At 35.8% G+C, this 22,698-nt stretch overlaps 1 protein-coding gene across 2 annotated transcripts in view; it reads right to left on the reverse strand.

The window, feature by feature from the left end:
• The window catches only part of LOC113555626 (A disintegrin and metalloproteinase with thrombospondin motifs 1), a 49,035-nt gene extending 27,963 nt beyond the window's left edge, over positions 1 to 21,072 (reverse strand). For both annotated transcript variants that reach the window (XM_026960091.1, XM_026960096.1), the window contains exons 1-2: positions 20,454 to 21,072; positions 1,494 to 1,677 (exon numbers count right to left, since the gene is read on the reverse strand). In XM_026960091.1, coding sequence (XP_026815892.1) covers positions 1,494 to 1,562 — 69 coding nt within the window. In that variant the 5' untranslated portion in view covers positions 1,563 to 1,677; positions 20,454 to 21,072. The remainder of the gene's footprint in view (positions 1 to 1,493; positions 1,678 to 20,453) is intronic.
• Between the last annotated feature and the right edge of the window lie 1,626 nt (positions 21,073 to 22,698).

Here is a 22,698-nt window from a genome sequence, read left to right on the forward strand (position 1 = left end):
ATAATATAATGTTGCCAATTGACGTAGGTGCAATATATAACAATATGATATTATATTATTATATAGTTATTAGATTCGAATTGGTTTTTTTTTTCTCGTTTTCGCCAATATAATGATATATAATATACTGCGAACTCGCGAGTCACGACCGCTGCAGGTGTACCTATAGGTATAATGGTGTACATATACATTTAATATACGCGTGTTATGTATTATATGGTGTATACTGTGTACGATAAATGTGCCGGGCTTGACGCAATCGCCCTGCCCGCCTATAACGATCAGGTACGTGGCGGGCCCAGTTTCGTTTTTGACATTGTGCGTTATATATATATGTATATATATATAATAAAAAAGGTATCTCGATCGAATCTGCCGTGATTACGTCGTTGTACAATTTATATATACGCCGCATGCCTGTGAGTGTATCAACCGCCACGCGTGTGTATAATAATAATATTATCATGCGTATTCCAAAGTAGTTCACTATTTACACTTGCGTAAAAAACCCGATCGGCGGTGCACGCGCATTATTGTTAGCCAGCAGTCGGTGGCGGCAGGTAAAAGAGTATAACACACACATTTAATATATCGCGGCAGGCGGTGGTGGTATAATAATGATATGGTAACAAAAAAAAAAAAAAAAAAAAACGTTGTTTTACTGTGTACATAGTATAATAATATATAGGTAGACACCTGCGGCGCGATATGAACCAATTTCTATAATAAGAACTAGCTATGAGTTGTCGTTTACCTTTAACTCGTATATTATTATACATTATAATATACATGCTGCATTTGCATATATACGCGTTTCCTATGTCAGGTTATCGTGGAGGGGCGAAAAGGGATGAATGGGACCAACGACGCTCCCTGTACACGACTAAATATCTTAACGTGTATAATCGTACTTGGTCACCAAGATAAACGTTTTTTTTTTTATTTAACTACATACATATATTTGTACAATAACATAGATTATAATCGTTTAAAGCTTGGAAATATGGAAAAATTGATAAATGTTAAGTATTTTTGAATTAAAAAGTTTAAAAATGCTTTCAAGATAAAAAGTCTACAAGATATAATTTATTATAGTTTATAGTTCTTAAAGAATCCGAAGAAAGTCACAAGCGTACAAATAAAAATCTAAATCAAATTTCAAAAATATTTTACAGATACCTACTGTCACACAAAATTCTCCAATCTCAACAATGTCAATCGGAATAATACAATATACCCGATAACCCTCCGACCGAAAAGAAAATGTTACAGAGATCTCTTGTCTTGACTATAAATATCATATTATTATAGTGTAATAAACGAAAAAGAAAATATTAAAAACAATTGTTATAATATTATAAATCCTGTATTTAATAATGAAGACATAACTAACGATACCTTCATATATATATATATATATATATATATATATATATAGTACCTATACACAAGTCTATAATATCCATAAATATATGTAATGTTTTTGTTATTACCGTGTTGGCGAATATCTGCGATGCGAACGCTGTTATGCTGATGAAACTCCATGTCGATATTATTACCATGGCGGCAATTCGAGGCCGGACCCGCGGTGATGGTGTTGGGGTTGCGGGCGCGTTACAGACGTCTTCTGTAGCCGCCGGTCATCCGGGATAAACGAGCACCGCTGTCGTCGCCAGACTGCAAATTACAAACGAAAAACTGTTATATCATAAAAGGCTACTAAACGCGAGTATTACACGCTTGTTGCTGCACATTAATTGTGATTATATTATACAGTTGTCATAACATAATAATAGGCTGCTGCTGTACGTTACACGGAAGGAAGTGTATATGGCTCATAAAGACGACCGACGCGTGAAGTCAACTTTGTATTATAGCACACGATGACGACGTAGTGATATCGTGTGGCGCAGTAGTAATGCACATTCCTGTGTAGGAACAATGTAGTCAATGTAGGTACGTATTATAATTGAACGATAACGCGAAATTTTCCGCCTGTAATTAGACGAGTTTGAGTATAATTTAATGACGTATATTATATATTATGCGAGTACCGCGTCTAAATGCGTCTGCGTCCGCATTGTTTATGATATATTATAAAATAAAAGTTTTATGTGGTAAAAACAATATTATAACCGGAAGAAGAGTTTCGCGTACATCCTATCGCCGGTAAAGGTGTGCGTATGCAAACACACACATAGAATAGATATAACAAGGCGTAAAATTGTAATCATAAATATGGATGAATATTATATTCCACGCTTCGTGCACACATGCCACATGCGCACGCGGATATACGTTTATTCGTTTCCATTCGCTATAAGTACTATCTTCTCGCAGACGCCATGTATATGCGTATTATAATGTTTAGTGCACACGTGTCGCACACTTTCGCTTTCCGGATGTTGAGAAGCGTATTTAAGTTTGACACATTGACCGATCTGTGGGGTGTGGGTGTGATCGTTACGTCTGCACGAGTTTTATTGTATAGCGATGTGATTATCGGATTATCAGTATTCGAATTTATGTTATATGCTAAAACCGAAAATACAAAGTCAAGACTATTGAGTGTTTCAAAAAGTACAGGGAAAAGTCGACATAACGGGAACGATTGTATATTTGTACATCTTAACCATGCTACCTGCCAAACGTCCAACGGTTTTAAAAATAATTATTCTTCAGACATTTAAGATTTTAAAATCGCTGCTTTGATCGCGAATAAAATGAAAAGTTTATAAAATGGAAGCGATCTGTACGCGTGAACACCTAATTGTCCGTCGCGACATTTTATATGATCCGAAGAAAGTGTTCGTGAAAATTTTAGTTTTATAAACTACAATAATAAGTTTCTTATCTTTGCGTCGCTTTAAAAACGTCTCTATACCTATATAACAAACGCCTATAGGAGGTGTAATAAAAAAAGAATCATATTTAATAAAAGCAATAACAATTATTATGATCAGAGATCCGTAAAATTATTGTTATTGTCAATATATTTTTTTTCGCGTTTTTACAGATTTCTAGAGGTATATTTTATGCTAATAAATTACTTGGTTTGATGCAATTTTTGTAAGACTTGCCAATTTATAAAGTTTTTGAAGTAAATTTGTATAATTGTATTGGCTGCACTTATGTCAGAATGGACTCTAAACAATATAGGTCTGAAAATGGATGGCTAACTTTGCATTCTATACACAGTTTCTTAACTCGTACATGACAGTTATTACTTATTAGTGTTATGAAAAACCTCGATGAATGTTAACAAACTCAGAAAAACTGGCAAGTTAAATAACTGCAATCACTGTAAACATCATAACATAGCAATTATCATGTTATAATGTTTTGTTACGATAACACAATATATAATATAGCAATGGTTTTTCTTTTTTAATTTATATGTCACGACGATACCGTACCATATACTTACTATAAATTATTATAATATAAGAGTATATAGTCAGTGAATATTGAATATAACATTATACACTAACACTATAGTGTAGTCTATAATAAATAATTATGTGCAACTATGTGAAATATCAAAATATAGACGATATTATAATTTATAGTAACGATTTTAGACAAGAAACCGTGGCGTTCCAAACGCGCGCATTACTATGTTTATCTACGTAAAAAGTTCAGAAATGTATCCTTTACGGTCCCGCGTACTTATACTCGTATACCTTGTACGGTTAATACTACTAACATTCGGCAAAGACGTTTCGAAAAGCGTTCGCCTTGTAAGATCGGTAATTATAAGAACGGGTTGTTATCATTATTAAAGCGTATCAAATTGAAATATGCTTTGAAGTTTATACATATATATATATATATATATATACACGGGTCTCGTTTTAAAACCGGCTACCGGCTACTGCTCCGTGCGCGTGTGCTCGATAAACATAATAATAATATGATATGGAAACAATGACTCGTAAAGGACAATGAACAGATAATAGGCACTTTATACATTATATATTGTATATGATTACACATATATATAGGCTTCGGGTTGGTATATACTTCATAATTTTTCGAATACGTACGACGCCATGTAACATACATGTGATCTTCACACACAAATGCATACACGTTTCAAGGGCGCGCGTAATTATTACAATTTATATCATACCGCACACACGCCGGCCGTATGCCGTAATGTATAACGATAACATAATATTACAGTGTACCTATATAATTATAATTATCGTATAAACACATAATATCTGACATTTCAAAACTGGAACATATTATAGTGAAACGCGCGACACACGTCATATCACCGTTACAATATATCTGTCAGTGGGACCCGTTAGGAAATTACTTAGGTACCTCCTACGAACACGATTTTTTTTCTTTATGCTTAGTAATGCCTGACCGGCAATTTTCTCAATTTTTCAAGAGAAAAACATCGTCCACATCACAGAGCAGAAAACGCGTGAGACGGAATATTTTTCGAGTTTGTTACGACGCGTTACGGATTAGAATACACTGAATACGACATGGTGCAGGTCGAAGACGCGTCGCGGACTGTCCAGCGGGCTTACACTGCAGCGAACCGCAATCGCCAAAAACGCACATTTCAGGTATTCATAAACTTATATTAACGTGCTTTGCAAGCATACGCATGTCAACGGCGATTCTATGTGGGCGCAACGAACTCGGCGTGCACCACGACCAGCGTGAGACCTTATATAACATCATATACACAATCATAACTTAATAATTATAATATAATACGAATTCGGTAGCCAAAATCGACGACCGTGTGATGTGTATATAGACCTACCCACAATACAATAATGATAATAATATACAGCAGCGGCACCGGTATTCTTCTATATATATATAATATATACATCCATCGTCGTCGTCGTCGTCGTCGGTCTGCTGTTGCCTGCTGCTGCTGCTGCTGCTGCTGCTGGCACGACACCAAAACGCAAAAGTGCAAAACCAATATACGCCGTACGTGTATTATACCCTACCTATACATACATATAATGTTATAAACGACGATCTGCCGACGTTGTAATATTATTTTCTTGGACTAGGTCCAAACCCGCGACGTGTATTTTTCGTTTAACACGTTTTATCGGGATCCCGTGCGTCGCACCGTTCGTTCGTCCGCTCGACCTTACGACTACGTCTCCGATGTCTGCAGCAGCCGCGCGCGGCGAATTAAACGTTCGTACATATACGATTTATACGACACACGCAATATACCCACGACACGACTTATACACCCATGTACATTATGTATATACACGATGAAATTATGGTTTCTGCGTCGCCGTGCAGCGAAGCACCGGCAGACAAATTACGTACCGCGTTGTGTATAGATACTTTACCTGCGTGTATAATATATGTACACTTGTACAGGGTGTTATTTGTGCCGGAGTGGTCGACGTATGCGATGACATTGTTATTACTATTATCACCATCATCGAATCGAAATTATTGTTTCCCACTGTTTTCCTCTGACGTTCGAAGTTTTTTTTACCGATTAGACAACGATAAATTGTCTTTACTCGCGTCATCCTCTTCCACTTTTCCGCAATAACATTAAATTTTAATTAAATTATTATGCTTGTATTTTAGCGTTTCTTAAAAATTGATAAAGCCGACGATATTTTATAAAAGGATGATTATTTATAAATAAAAAAATTCTAAAACTTAAGACATACACGAGCAGTGATCATAGAACATTGTATATTATAGCCATTATAGAGAAGTTTATATGTACATGTGATTCAATGATTCACGAGCGGGAGACCGTGTACGACTGTGCGAGTACAAAAACAGTAGACACTCTGTATATACACTCGATCATCGCAATATATAAATACGGATTTCCCCTTGGCGTGCCGTTCTTGTATATGTCCACCGTCTCTCATTTCGAACGAAAGTCTGCACCAGCCGGCCATAAAAACGATAACGACCCGGTTATTATAATACATTAACATCCGTCAATATATTGATATTTTAATATATAGTAAGTAATAGTGCAACGAATTAGTTATCTTTGAGATTTTTGCAAAACCGTTCGATCTTCGGAGCACACAAAAGATGGTTCGATTTCCATTATCCTCAATAATTCATCACACACATTAAATACATCAATCGGCGACCCAGTGTCTACGGCCCAATTACAATTTTACTCCCATTTATAAATACGAGTATATATATATTATAATTTATTATGCTATCTTATAAATTACTTAATCACCTCCGGTCTCATTGTATACATTTTCGTGCGATAAATGCTTTCATTAGCTGCAGTAACAATAGTGCTGTAGATCAACGGTACTTATATATACATGCGTATATTATATATAGGTATTTATTGGCTAGCATAATTACGGCTGCAACAGACGAGAAAATGTGTTTCATTGGCAAATGGTGAAAATATTATTGCCGGCCGATTAGTCGTTTTTAGAAAAAATAAAAACGATTTTCAATTTATTATGATTTATATATTCCAAACAATGAAAATCTTTCACCGTTTGACCGCAAACATTACATTTGACTACCCGTATCGAGGTAAAAAATTTTAAGACACGCCATTTCACGCGAAAACAAAAGTATCGTTTTAAAATATCGTAATTGTATTATTATGTTGCAAATCGTACATTAATGAAGATTATCTAAACGTAAAGAAAACAAAAACAAATCGCGATTGACTCGTGTGCGTAACGCCACGACATGTTATAATATATTGCAGCAATCGAAAACTACGATGGGTTTCGCGTGATTTTACTATTGGAATTTGGGTTTATTACAGTTTTGTGACTCAATGTCGTCAGAAATAATCGATGTTTAATTTAAAAATTTGTGAAAAATGTAATAATATTTAAATCACTTATAGGTTAGCTGTATTACCCACTTAAACTTTCTAATTAAATCGGCCAGTTTATTCTTACACAAAAACGGATCGCAGAGTTTTACTTTTATTATATTATTATAAATCTACTGTGGCCTGTGGGTTGTGTAAAACGTGAAAGTTTGTGTGTGTACTGTGTATGTGTTTTTTAAGTATAATTTGCGATGTACCTATTTATAATATTGCATTGACTACATACGAAATTCGATAAATTATAATATAATTAGTATATATATATATATATAATTTTTTTTGACTCGATACTAATTAGTTTATAGCCATTATTATAGTACCTATTAATATACCTATATAAATAAAATAAACGCGTCTTATTGGCAAACGTCGGACCGCAAGAAATCCTCACGTGATATAGCCGCTATTATCATCACGAACGAGGCGAATAAATGAACAAAAAAAAAATAACCATTAACGACGAGTGCGTGTGTACTACCAACGATTACCTATATACATAATATTATTATTATATATATAAAATAGGTACCTGGTACCTATTATATATACGTATTGCTTAACGTTTAACTATATTATCAAATTGGTCAAGGAATCGTAGGCGAGGTGATTCGCTCGTCAATTATTATTATTAGGTATTATATTATTATACATAGTGGTATAGTATTATTGCGACGTATCTTATCGATCGCTGTATAATCGACGTATAATATTATCATTGATGTATCGTAATATACATGACCATCATTATTTAAAAGTGAAAAAAAAATAGGATTTTACCCTATTATCGTTGTACACTTATCAGCGAGAGTTTTTTATTAGTTAAACTATAATGTACACGATGTTATATGATATTAAACAGTAGGTATGTTAATTTATTGGAAAGTCAGTAACCCTAGACTTCAAAAATGATGTATAGTATGAATATTTTAATGCAATTTTTTTAAAATTCAATATACAGGACTAATGGCTCCCGTTTGTCGCGATTTATAAAATACGTCATATACGTACACCTACATTAAAAGTTCCGGGCTGCAGATTATGAAAAATATAATTTTCGTTATTTCTGTTAGTATACTGTAAATAATAAATAACTAATAACTATAAAAACTATAACACATTTTTGTTAGTCGAAAAGGAAATAATTGTTTCTATTTAAAAAAAAAACTTAAAAATACGATAATTTGATAAAAGTTACATATTACATGCAAATAGATCTATATGCGATTGTGCACAAAAGTTGTTTCGATTATTTTCATATAAAATAAAAATATATCGAAATATTTTATGTGACACGTGAGTGTACAATACATATTATGTAATTCTTATACAATCGCTGATAGGTAATTTTAAACGATTTATCCTATTCGTGCGCAGCGGTAATTTGACGTACGCCGTACGGATGTAGTACGTTAAAATATGTAAAAAGTATAATATGTACATAAATGCGATTTTTTTTTCTAGGAGGAAATTGATTAGGTACTAAATAGGTGCCTAGAATATTTTATGTAATAACTAATAGTATCATGATATCGTGCAGACACCGCGGAAAGAATCTCTGCAAGTGTCGTGTGCGCGCGTTGTCGATCACGTGGTATTATATACCTACAAAAACGATGTCGAAATGACATTATTGTTATAATGTTATTTATTTTTTTTTCGTACGATTGGATAATAATGTGATATAATTGCAATCCGCGGACTGCACGTGTGATACAGATAAACGATCTCTCTATATAATACTCAATAATCTAATCGTATCGATACGGCGGTGATTGAATTTGGACGGACGAAGAGAAATTGAAGAAAACATACGAAAAACGGTGGACGGGGAGTGGTAAAAACAAATTCGTTTTTTCGACTGATCGTAGTAGACATGTAGATGACGTTTATGATGGTATACAATACATTCAACAGCAACATCAGCAATAATATCAATAATACTATGACACGCGCATATAGGTGCCTATAGTATGATATGGCCGACAGACGGGCTCGAAAATCGGTGGCGAGACACGAATAGGTTACGAATAAGTACTCGTATACTTACGTATTACACTCCAACACGTTGCGGCGACGCCCTTTACGCGCGCGCACACACACCACCAGCGGCTCACGAATTCGAAAACCGTATTACACAAACTCCGTGTCGTCGACTTTACGTATTATCTTTGTGTTGTTATTATTTATATACACAATACGATTTACAACTGCTGCAGCGGCATTACACCGAGCCAGTTTAATATATGCGCGTGCGTATACCTATAATGGCCGGTATATCTAATACTCGTATAATAATAATAATAATAATATATATAAGACGCGATAATATAATTATATTATTATTATTATTATTATTATTATATCAGTCGTACACACGAATAATCACAACAATCATGACCGTAATATAATAATGCGGCGCGTGCGTTTTTTTTTCGACCGCCGCCGCCGCCGCCGTCCACCTGTTGCTTTCACTCTCTCGCGCCGCCGACGCCTTCGCCCGGCGCACCGTGTGCGCTTATACCTTACCTCGCCTATACGCCCGAGAAACGTACACATATACCTACGTACTATAGCCGTCGACGTTTTTACTTTCTAGCCGCTATACATACGTATAATAATACAATAACATAATATCATATTATATAGCAGTGCAGCAGCAGCAGCAGCAGCAGCGTTAAAGCCGTCTGGAGGGCACACACGCTTTTGACCATCACGATCGCCTTCAAGGTCGTCCCGCCGTACCGCGCGATCTCACATATTGTAATGTTGTACGCGCAGCAGTAGGTATACGATATGCACACACGACGCTGCAGTCGTACACCGCGAATAGAGAAATGCGCGTGGCACTTCCGATTTCGTAACAGTCGTGTACACTCGACTCGCGGTGCTGCTGACGCGGGTGATAGTAAAATTTCTTCCTAGACGACGACCGTCATTGTACACGACGCGTTATTATTGTTGTCGTTGTCTGGTTTTGGGGGCGTCCGGTCGCGAAGAAAAACCCGCGGCGGAAAACCTGCAGTCACCCCCGTCCACCGCGCCGTAGAACTGACCGCCGAGACGTACGCGCTCCCGGGACATTATTATATTATTGTATGTCTGAAAACCGGTCGGTCTCGGGCCGTGTGTCAGGATATTGTTATAAAACGTATACGCGCGTGTTTAATGTTTATGCCTATTATTATTTTTTTTTCCACGTCTTTTTGCTGCGGGTCGTCCGTTTTTTCTCTCTGTGGATATAAATTATATTATTTAATGCAGCAGCAGCAGAGCATCTGCAGTTAGCCGTTTTATTGTAATCTCGCTGCCGCCGAACACTGAGGCCAGTGCGGAGCGGCTAATGAAGAACGTGTTTATTATAATATAGCGTTCGCGAGTCGTGGTATAATCGGGCTCGCGGCGCGGTACACGCGGTATTCCACCGTGTCCACTGTTTAAGATACAACTGCACGGAAATAAAACGAATTGCTCGAATCTTCAAGAAACACGACTAACATACCCGCCTGGCAAACGGAGTTTTCGAAAAAAAAAATGTATCGTTCCGCTTGAATAATTAAATATTCTCAAATTCTTTTTTTACCCCCCGTAATCGAATAACGTGAGTGTTACGATAATATTAAACATACATACAGATTTTCAACAGAAGATCAAGTACAATAACTCGTATATCAAGTACCTATTTTAATCACTGAAGAAGTTAAGACTGAAAAATACCGACACCTGAATGTATATTAAGTGTGAATGTACTAAGCGTACTTTAATACAAAAAATGTCTGTTTAATCATTTTCTCCCTTTGTTTTGTAGCCTCGGGCATCGGAGCTCTCGCCTGGTCCTAAAATATTGATCGAGTCTTGCAGAGGGTCATGTTTAAAAACCTCCCATTTTCGTACAGATACTGTTGGATAGGACCCGACAGGGGAAGAAAATTATTCGTTGTCGTTTCGCGTGTAATGAGATTATCGCTGTGAATGCTGTGACGTGCGATTTATACACGATTATATTTATTTATACCGCGAAACCACGATTTCGACGAACGTAGAAATTCTCATACGCGGCGCAAACACTCAAAACTGGATTTGTTGATAACCGAAAAAAACAAACTGAAACGGGAACCGGTAATGAAAACTGGAAGACAATTCCAGTTTCAAAGTTCAGACGACACTTCATTATTCGATCGGTGATTGTTTTTTCTTTTTATTGCATTAAAGAGAAAATATAATGTAGCAATTGAAATCGAAATCCGCACGGTCGAAACTGTATATTATGTATCGTCACCACACTCGATTATATCATTGCCCGCTCTCTGTGCGCACGCGCGATATACCGTACGTTTCGCGACCATAAAATATGTGTACAGCACACTATGTTAACATACACGTACGCGTGTTTTTTTCGCTTAAACGGAGTTACCCGTGTCCCGTGAGAAAGCGCCAAAGCAGTATCATACCATTCATACTTATATTTAACAAAGTCTGAGTAAATCTCCAAATTCTTTAAAGCCCTTAAGTATATCACTATGCAACTCCTATTAAAAACATAATTAAATAATCTTTCATCATCTACTATTTCAATTCCATAATAATAACACCTTTCATTATACTTTATTATCTTGTCAATTATTATCATAATATAATACAACGTACTTAAATAATAATGCATGATTTATAACGTTTATTATATTTGTATAGGTAAGCATTTGTTCAGATATAATAGTTATAAATTGATTTCTCGATGAATTAAAAACAAAATCGGTTTAAATTCAATTGTCTCCGACACAATTTTAGTTTGCATAATAGTATGATATAATATTATTATTAATCTATATTTGTGCGATGTACGCAGGGAAAAATTGCCTTTCAGGCGTTGGTGCACTAAATATAATTTTAATGCACGTTAGTTTTTGTTGCTGCCATTGAGTAAAATTTGATTGTCCCATACATTTATGGTAGTATAATTAAAAGTATTTTATTTCTTACACTTTGAATTACAGTTGTTGTTGTTTCACGACAAATTATTGCGCCGGTAAACGACATTAACTGCAGCAGCACTTGATTATATTATTTAATACACTGTATCGTTTTCGCTAGGACTGTGCACAGTCGTTGCAGATGATAATATTCGACGTGAGCCAGGACGGATCGCAAACGTTATAATAGTATTATGCAATACATAAAATGCTCATACAAAATCGCTTCGTTGAATGTACACATACTAGATACGTATATGCAAAAGTACTTTTTTGCGTTTCTCGCGTCTCGCGGCGTTTCGATTGCCTAGGTGAAAGCTACACGCGCGGAGACTTGAATTCGTCTGAAAACCTTAAAATGCGTGTGAATATACTAACATAAACAAGGCAATAATGCGCATTATAATCAGACACTCATCACATATAATATTATCTCGTTGATATTTGTATTTCAGTTATCGTCTGTAAGCGCGTGTGATCTCTCTCCGACGCGCCATACACGAGTCTATTTTTCTGATGGAACATGTAGAACGAAATATGAACGTGTACAATATAATGAGTTATAATAATAACAATATTATGATCGAATGGTGTGGTATAGAGACTGCTCTAGTGATTTTTTCATCCGACGACCTTTTTACAATATAAGCGGCTTTAGTGGATTTCGATATAGATAACATAATAATTATAATAACATCAACGAGTGGCAATCCCAGCCAGAGGGAATCGATATGTGAAATCCTCAATGTCGCCATGTCGGTTCTGCGCTCCGACGGGTTTACTGTAATCTTATAATATATATGTATACATAGTATACTTGCGATCCTCTTACATCGTAACTGTTTTTATATGCACACACACGGCGGCAGCGGTCATAGCCGAAACGTTGTGCGTGCGCTTAATTTTTACGGCCCAAACTTCGTATTATATATTATTATACATATTGCAGTATTGCACATACCATTTCTGTAGACTCTACACTGTACAGTATATTTATTTGATCAACTACGTGTGTATAGATACGATATACGTTGCATTGCTTATATATATATATATATATTGCTTATAGGCGCAATACCGCTGTACTGACTTCACTACACAACAAACACTTCGTTGTAGTCATTACAGGTAGGCTAAATAGTATATATAGGTAATCATAAAGACTTGTCTGTGCGTACAGCCCGCATACATTAGATATATAAACGATATGTATTATAAATTATAATGTAATTATAAATCACACCGGGGGGGGGGGAATTATGAAAATCGAAAATTCGGATGAACGACTATTATATTGCTATGACAAAATTCGACACTGAGTCGATTTGTCGGACGTTCCGATTAGCTAAACGTTGCGTACTTTATCGATGTAGTGGACAGTACTGGATATATATAACTGACGTCATGGGATCCATCATCACTCGAAATTCGACGTAATTTTGCTTGATATACCATATAAATGCTAAATAATATCGGTATTGTGTTTGTGATTCGGCGTGGGGGTTTGCGCGTCTCATGGGCTGCGAGGTCGGCGGCCCATTTTGCTTTGTACACTACACAATCCACGAAATGTCATATTATACTATCATTATTATCGTCGCTGTTATTATTCCGTTTCTCGACGAACAATACAAAGGATATCTCGTATTATCAACCGTGAAACGCCATATAGCTCTTGGTAGCAGTCGCGCCGTCATAAGGTCGTTTCCCACAAGGACAAGGTGGCAGCAGACCTTTCGCACAACTACGTCTATCACAGCGCGCGCGTAACTATGTTATAATGTACAACCCGACCATTCTTACGCATGATACGGCTATTAATTGCCCGGTAATTATATCGGTACACGAGCTACCGGGCGAGTTCACACACCAACGATAATATTGTTATAGACAACCGCGGCAACGTCATATTGTACATTGTTCGGCTTTCGTCAGCGAGGTTAAACGGATTCGAACGAACGGGGGAGAGGAGGTACATTAAAAAAAGACAGATAAAACTGTTCCTTTCGACCGAAAACACCGATAAAACGCTGACCCTTACAATGTTCGTGTTACACAGCATATCAATATTATATAGGCACCTACGTGCATATATGTACCGTACATACATACCTAATATGCGTATTGTATTACATATTATACATAATAACACTATTATTATCATACGTTATTGACTGGATGTCATACGTCTGTCGATTTTTTAAAAATATTTTTAATAAATACGAATATAAGTGTAAGACACGCGGTTTTTTTTTATGAATTTGCCAACAGTTTATTGTAGTACGTCATACGCCAAACGATAGTCAGAACAAAAACGAAATTCGTAACGATGCGCTAATATTATAAACACGAGTATAGGAAAACAAAATATACATATAGATAGGTACATATTATGTGTATATGACCGTCAGCTAGTTATTATTTAACGCATCTATATTAAAGTCTGCAGTTGGAAACGGTCTCAGAACCAGTTGTACAGCATCAGATAATGATATATAACTTTTATAAATTGTATTAGAAAGTACCTCTAACTATAAATGATTTTTCGAACAACCATAATTATTTATTATTGTTTTACACTGGGCTGTTACATATTATTGTATAGACCTATATATTAATGACTGGTCAGAGAATACATTATTATGATATACGATTTACGTTTTTTGAGTCGCGAAAATCCCATTTACCGTTTTGGGCTAAAACGACATAACAAAATATATAAACAAAGTGTTTATTACACTATATATGGTGATATGTTTTTTACTTCAATCACAAACCGATGATTATATCCATAGACGGTGTAGACACGTGTAGTAAATTCGACTTCGGTCTTTTCTCAGTATAATATTAGTATGACGAAATGATTTTGCTTTCTATTTATATAGTACAATTTTTAAACTCACATTTTATTTTATCACGATTTTTTTTTCATGCATTAATACAAGTATTTTTTAGCGAAATATTTTCAAATAGTATAACGTATAAAATACCAAACATTGAGCATTGAGTTTTAATAATAAATTATTTATGATCAATCTAAAATTTGGACGAGTGGAATGGAAAACCAAAATCATGCGGTGTACCGACTAACTATACAGTCTCTCTCTCTCTCTCTATATATATATATATATATATATATTTATATCATATAAAAACATAACTTAATTCTCAGAAGATTGTTCAAATTCCAAGAATAATTTTAAACTAATTAATGGTCTAAAAAAAAGTAACAAATTAAAAAAATCTCAAAGTCGAATGTTTGCAGACTGCAAATTGACGAAATCGAGATGCAAAAAAATAAATCAATCGCAATGTAACCGGCTATGTAATATTTTATCATACTAATTATTATTATTATTATTATTATAAAGATTGTTCGAAACTCGATGTAAGTACATAATACCTATACATATATATAGCTGTAATAAATAATTAGTTAATTATTATTGTTTTTTTTTGTCTTCCGATGTCTTGTTCAAAGTTGTGGGAACGATCGGGTGGTTGCCAACCATTATAATTAGTTTCGTCATAAAAATATTACATATATTAAAAAAATATAAAAACGTAAAAAAACGATTGCATCGTTCGACATCCGTGCCGATATCCGTCTGCGCGCGTAACAGCCGACGACCCGTAACTCGCGCGACTGCACTGCGGGCTGTCACTGGCGCGGTCATAAGAACGCACGAAAATAACTATAAAAATATTATTATGAAGTAATACAAGTCCGTTGGGCGCTGATATACAATGTTATTATTATTATTATTATTATTTGTTATTGTTAGAAATATGCTGTCGCGCCGCTGGACACCATCGCGGCTGACACACATTGTTAAGCCCACACCCACGGCGTCGGCGGTGGCGCAAAAAAACATTTTTTTGTTCAATTTATCCTCGCCAAAGCTCACGACACGATCGATTTTACATATTAAATAAATTACACCAGCACGGTACATATATTATGATTATCGATATACATTTAGGATATTTGTTGCACCAAAGATCAATACTTGACCCGTCCAGATCCCACAATACACATTATATTACTATATATAAGGTGTGATTGTTTTGAACGCTAATTGTTGTTATTTCAAAAAATGAACTTTTATTTTTGCAAATCTTTAGATATCTTCAATAGGTACATTTAATTTTAACATTTATAAATCGTCCTTTATTTTGTCACCCTTCTTACTAATATTTGTTGGTAAATCCTGCATTGTTGAATTGATTTTTTTAATGAACATTTTGATATTGTATAAAAACAAAATATGTTGGATAAGTACCTTTAATGTTTTTATTTATAATAAGTACTTGCAATTTAACTTGATATTTTTTTTATTTGATTAAATTATGCAATAGCACCCATACAGTAATTTTAAATTTATAGCAGTTAGTATGTGCAGTATGAAGAAAAAACAGTAAACAATATTGTCAATATTAACAGCAACGTGACAAAATGAAATAAAAATGTTCACCGCGTGGTCGTTGCTATTATAACATGGCGCGTGCCACGGACATCACGATGTAATAATAATATAACCTTATATAATAATTAGGGCGCGGATTTTAATGCTCTAAAAAATAAGACAAATTCAATTTCAAAACTTCGTTTAATAACGCAATAGCAAAATAACGAAATGTCGAAAAAGATTGAAAAATGGAAATAATAGTTTTATATTATTTATAAATTATATTATATTATAGCTCTTATAGCACACATGAATAATTTTATGACGGAAAACATGTTATGTTCGGTAAGGAGTGAACTGTGAACAAAGGCGTCGTCGAAATAATTACAAAATTTCCAGGAATGCGAAAAATGGTTTTGAAAAATGAGTTTAAGTCTCTTTTGCTGTTAAAAATGTATAGTACAGTTCAACGAGTTGACAGAGATTTAAATATGCAATAGCCGGTTAAACGGATCATATACCGTACATTAGGTATGTTATACTTCGTTTTCGGCATTTACGACTCGACCGCACGCGGGACCGATACACAGCCCGTGCGGCAGCAACAGATCACATAACACCATTGTCGATTCGCGTAAATGCGCTTGACAAACTAACCTTTGGTTTTAGCGGCGTAACACTCGAGTGACCGCCGAGTGGATATTCGGTATTTATCCACAGCGGCAGCGGTCTAAGGTTGGCTAGGTATTTGGGTTGTAAATTACGACAGCGTTCGGCTCTATGCCGTCGACAATCCTTCGCGACAAATATATATGTATAATAATACATAAATAAATGTGCGCGCGTAGGTAACGGGCCGGGGCCGATCTCGTTAAGTTTAAGCTACGGCTGTGTACGCAGATTTATATCATAATATTATACAATGGTAATAATGATAATAATAATAATAATAATAATAATCGCATTGTGTAAGCGCATAATCATTACATCCGCCGCCGTCACATAGTCTGACGTTGACGGTAATAATATTTTAAGCGTTCGTCCGGATTGGTTTATTATATTATTATAATAATTATTTTTATATGACAGTATAAAAGCTGCGATATTTATATATATAATCTATATATGTATAGGTTTAATAACGTTTGTTTCGTATGCAATTTTTACGTTAATTTCCGAGGACAGTGCCAGGGACGGACGATGGTTTTGCAGTTATGTAATCGAGAGTTGTAAGCCGAACGAAGTGATATAAAAGAATTTCGAAAATTTTTTTTAAAAAATATTGCACGCTAACCGTGCATATCCGTTTTTACACAGTGTCAATAATATAGTACCTATAATATTGTTATACACGATACAATATACCGCAACGAGCAATGATCTTGCGCGGTCGCAAACATAAATTATATAATATTCCATAGCTTTAAAAGTATATAATAAATGGTAATGGATTTTACATGGTGTGTCAAAACAGTGGGCCCGGTACACGCGTATATTTATGTACAGACAGATCGATAATAATTTATATAGACATGGATATTATATATCATACCTATACCTATGTATAAATGGATATTATATTTTATTTTTCGATTATTTCTCGGACACAATAATAACATATATATATATATGTGCGTGTGTCAAACACTTCGAACCGGCACAACAATTCGTAGGACACAACACCAAATCCATTGCGAAATCGGTAGCGCACGGCAATTTACAAGAATGTCCGCTTGTACCTATATCATATTATGTACCTATATTAATAGTACATGTCCACTACAGTGCGATTACATTATTTGGATCAAGGTGAACGGTCGTCGTCGTGATCGCACGCCGCCCGCCCCTCCCTCTCGAAATCTTACCCCCGTCCCGTTACGGACTTGAAATATAATAATATTTTGTAGTACACACTTCCACGCGGGGACTTCCTGCATACGGGCGTTGCGAAATTTTCGGACACGGTGACGTAGACCGAACGGTTTTTTTTTAAATCGTAACTATACCTACTCGTGAGATTTCATAACGAGCGACTGACGCGCAGCGCCGTTCGTATTTTTATATAAATACGAAAATCATACCTAATAAAAATGACAATAATATGCAATATATTAAAAATTTTAAGGGCTTAATACGGACACTGTGACTCAATGCGGATGATCGCGAATCGGCGATTATACTTAAATGCAATATAATAATAATATACCTAAAATTAATAATCCGTTATTTTCCACTCATCGGTTGTTTGTTTTGTTTTTTTTTTTTTTAAGAAAACGTTTGTGCGTGTGATAAATTCGAATAATGTATAATTGTATAATGTATATGTGCCTACACCTAAAACCTACGTTTTTATTATAATTATAATTCCGTTTTACTTTCCCTCAGTATGCGACGGTGACTTAAACGCGCATTAAAGCAGCAACTGCAGTAGCTCGGTGGAGATAATTAAATTTATCCGTCCCATCCGATTTCGATATACCTACAAGACCCCCCCCCGACCATATATGCGACTTTCCCGATGAAATGTTTTCACCGGACGTTTTCGTGCGTGTGGTATGGTATACTATAGTAGTATACCTATACCACACGTAGCGTGTATGCAAATGATATTATTGCCGTACGCGTGTATAATACGAGTCACGCGAAATTCGATCCGCCGATGAAAGATCTGAGTGCCGGGTACGGTAAATCGTCACTGATGGTCTGGGAAATTCGATTGTCGATTTCGTCACAAAACGAAGTGGCGAATCCTCCGGAGACTCATCCGCGAATCGTCGTCATAAGAGTTTTTTTTGCGTTTTTCACAGTGCTAGAGAATAATTGGAGTAACCACGAAGCCATCATTCAATTGTTTCCAACTCTGAAATCAAACCTACGGCTGGCGATTACGTTGAATTGTTTGAGTGTATATAGTCGCGAGATTAGACTTAAACGTGCGTAACTGAAATTAATGACAAATTCCAGCGATAGTTACACACGGTGGCGACGTTTTCAGTCGTCATTACTATTATTGTCGTAATTCTTTTTTTTATCGAGCGCACTCATGACATTATCGTTTTTAGTATAGTCGTTACGAAATATTATTATTATCATTATTATTTATATATATATATATATATATTTTTTTTTTTACCAAATACAAATATGATTTCTCCGCTTTGTCCGACCACAATGACCGTTGATACATTTTCTCCCACACTGTAATATATTTCTCCCGTATATATTATTATTATTTCCTTGTTCGCCCACCGTGTTTACTTTCTTCCGAATGGTTTTTGTTAACGCGTACAACAGTACTTATATACGCAACGCACCGGGCGCCGGGTCGATATTATTTCGATGTTTTAATGGAATCTTACGGTATTATTATAATCACTGGTGATTCTATAGTGTTGTACACGGATTTATCAGAATAAACCACTATTCATCCATCACCCGACGTGGTTTTTAAACGTAAAGGATTTTGTCTGTGAATTGGTTCCAACACTATTCGATTAACAAAATATTTATGTGTACCGTGTTGTGAATGGTTAGCGGTTTTGCGCCACAAACGCTTTGCATTATGGTGGTCGTCCTAGCTAAGTGCCTTTCTTGATCGCTCTTCGAATAACGCTCAATACTGTATGCCCGACACGTTTTTCTACAGTTAAAACACTAAGGTTCAACGTTTATTTATTCACCAAAAGCTCTCTGGAAACGGTTCTCGTAAAACGCGAGATTTATCAGAATCACAGACTTCGTGTCTACTTTGGGGAGGAGGTTTGGTCATTAATATTTTATTCGCCATATACGTTTCCGAGGGCCTGGAGGTTGGAGGAAAAAGTCGAGTGTAAGATGAGCGGCCGCGCGTTGCTTGTCGGGCGGCGCTTACGTATACGTACACGTGTAAATTCACTTTCATATTTCACGTACGGGGAAAAAAAAACATTGCGCGCGCCTTTCTATATACGTTCGAAACAACAACTTTTGCGCCACACAGTCGTTACGTAAAACTCGTCTGAAAACTAGTATAATGTGTACGTCGTATAATATTATATTGCGATCGGTTTCGATTTCGCTCGAAATCCGTACAGACTAAATCACAAATATATACATATATTATATATATATATATTAATAATAAGCCGAGCATTCGACTTTACCCGTAAAAGACGGGTGTCGAAAAAAAATGTTTCGGATTGTTTGTGCGCGGATCATGGATATAACATGTATGCAAGTACTTACTCGTTTGACAGTAGACGCGGCGAAACGGGAACAAAATCCGAAACGACTGCGGGAATCGTCGTCCTCCTAGCTCGTTTCCGGCGCGGCAAAAAACAAAACACCGGACTCCGGCGCGATTCGGCGATCGAAAAGGATGGTATCGACGTGAACGAAAAAAAGTTTTTCTTCAAAGAATAAAATACCTCGGTGGTTTGGCGCGCGCGCACGACCGGCGTCTGTGTAAGTCCACCGGCGGAAATCCAAAAAACGTTCAGACGTTAAGTTGAGAATTTAAAAAAAAATCGCGAGCGGCGTTATACGACTGTTGTGCGCACGGTGTGGACTGCTTTCACTGGACACTTTAATATTCGCGCGTACTTCGACTGGCCCGACTTGAACTCGACGCTTTATAGTATAATATGATGTGTGAGATATAAAATATTTTGCGATTAGTATATTGTTACTGTCGGCGATTGTGTTTGTGTCTATAAGTCGCGGGGGACTCGACGAGCACTACTCGTCGTCAACTCGCGATGACTACTGACCGTGCCGCCGGTACAATGATATATCGACGTGAGGTCCCCCGGGCGTCGCGCTTGTCCGTGTCGTGTTCTCTCGACGAACCTACTGCTATAGCCGCCGCCGTTGTTGTCTCCGCGGTTGCTGCTGCTCCGGCTGCCGCTGTTGCCCAGTCCGCGCACGGCGTGCTCGCGTGGTCATCGGTCTCTCCCACTCTCCTCCCTCCCCGTGTCGCGCGCGGTCTTTCTCTCCCCTCTCATTCTCTCACTCTCACCCGTATCTCCTTCTTTTGATGCCCGACTCCCACCGCGGAAAGCGCCGTACCGTATTGTGCGAGTGTGTGTGCAATAGGTGTATGCGTAAGTCGCGAGCTACTCTCGACGACGAATTCGCAATTTTCCGCAATCCATCAAATTCGATCAATTATACGATACTTATCAGCTCGCGACCACGGTCGTTTTTTATTATTATTTTTTTTTTTCATATAGAAGCGAGGCTTGGCAATTTTCGTCTGCGAACACCGTCCATCGCATCGCATTATATTGCCGACAATTAAACGGTTTTAATGACTACCTCTATGTATTCGAATTTATATGATATAAGCAACTCGTTAAATGATTTTCGGTTTTGCGAAATTCAAGTTTGGATTATTACCTGATTTTTTAGTCAGTGTGCATATCACACATATATACGCAAACGTCTGATTGGAAAATAAAGAAGAATTTTTTTCCGTATTAAACCAAAATATATTACATTGTATAGGTATTATTGCATATCAGCTTTAAAACTATTAATACTGCATAGTTGGGCCATTTTAGGTATATATCTTTATGCATAAACTTAAAAAAAATTGTTTATCCATATTGGACGTATACCAATAATGAGTGCTTGTTTTTCTGCAATACTCAAGTAGTCCAGTCGTGTATAATTAAAATAATAAATACATAGTACATATAACTAAAAGGGAAAATAATTAAAAATATATTCTATGATAATAAATATTATATGCGATTGTTGTTAGTTGTTACATTGAAACATAATGAATATATGCGCTGTGCAAAGTATTACACGTCAACCTTACATGAAATACTAATCACACGGTTTATTTTAATTATACTTTTTTTATCTATAGCGGGTTTTTGTGTTGTAAAAAATTACTGTAATTATCAAACGAAATAATAAAGAATTTTTAAGTATCCGAAGAATTCTTTTGCTATTACAATAATATATAATTACAGTTTATATTTGTTAGTGCATTTATCCGTGATTAAAAGCGACAAGTTTAAAGTACATCTAAATAACTATAATAGTCTCAATACTAATCGTCGAACATAGTGAATACTAAATACCTACAAAAAGACTACGATGACTTAAAATAAAAAAATGATTATACAACAAGTTGAACAAACGCGTGTAGGTATGTTATAAATTACGACGTGTAAGAAATGAATACATGCGAGTTAAAAATAACATTTTTAAATCCTCTTAGTTCCAATTAAATTTAATGGATTTTAAATTAATAAGACAGCACAAATTATGTAAACATATTAATTGCTGTAAACCTATAATAGGTAAATACAAATTAAATGAATTGTAGTCATAACTCGTAATATTGATTATTGATTATTTAAAACCGTCTATTCAATGAATGGAAACATAATAGGCAGGTACAACTACTACATATGTGTCACTTTCTTAGGTTTTTAAGAAGCTTATTTAATTACAATATTATGCAAATAATAATAAT

This window comes from Rhopalosiphum maidis, chromosome 4, assembly GCF_003676215.2.
Source record: "Rhopalosiphum maidis isolate BTI-1 chromosome 4, ASM367621v3, whole genome shotgun sequence".
In the NCBI taxonomy this organism is placed as follows: domain Eukaryota; kingdom Metazoa; phylum Arthropoda; class Insecta; order Hemiptera; family Aphididae; genus Rhopalosiphum; species Rhopalosiphum maidis.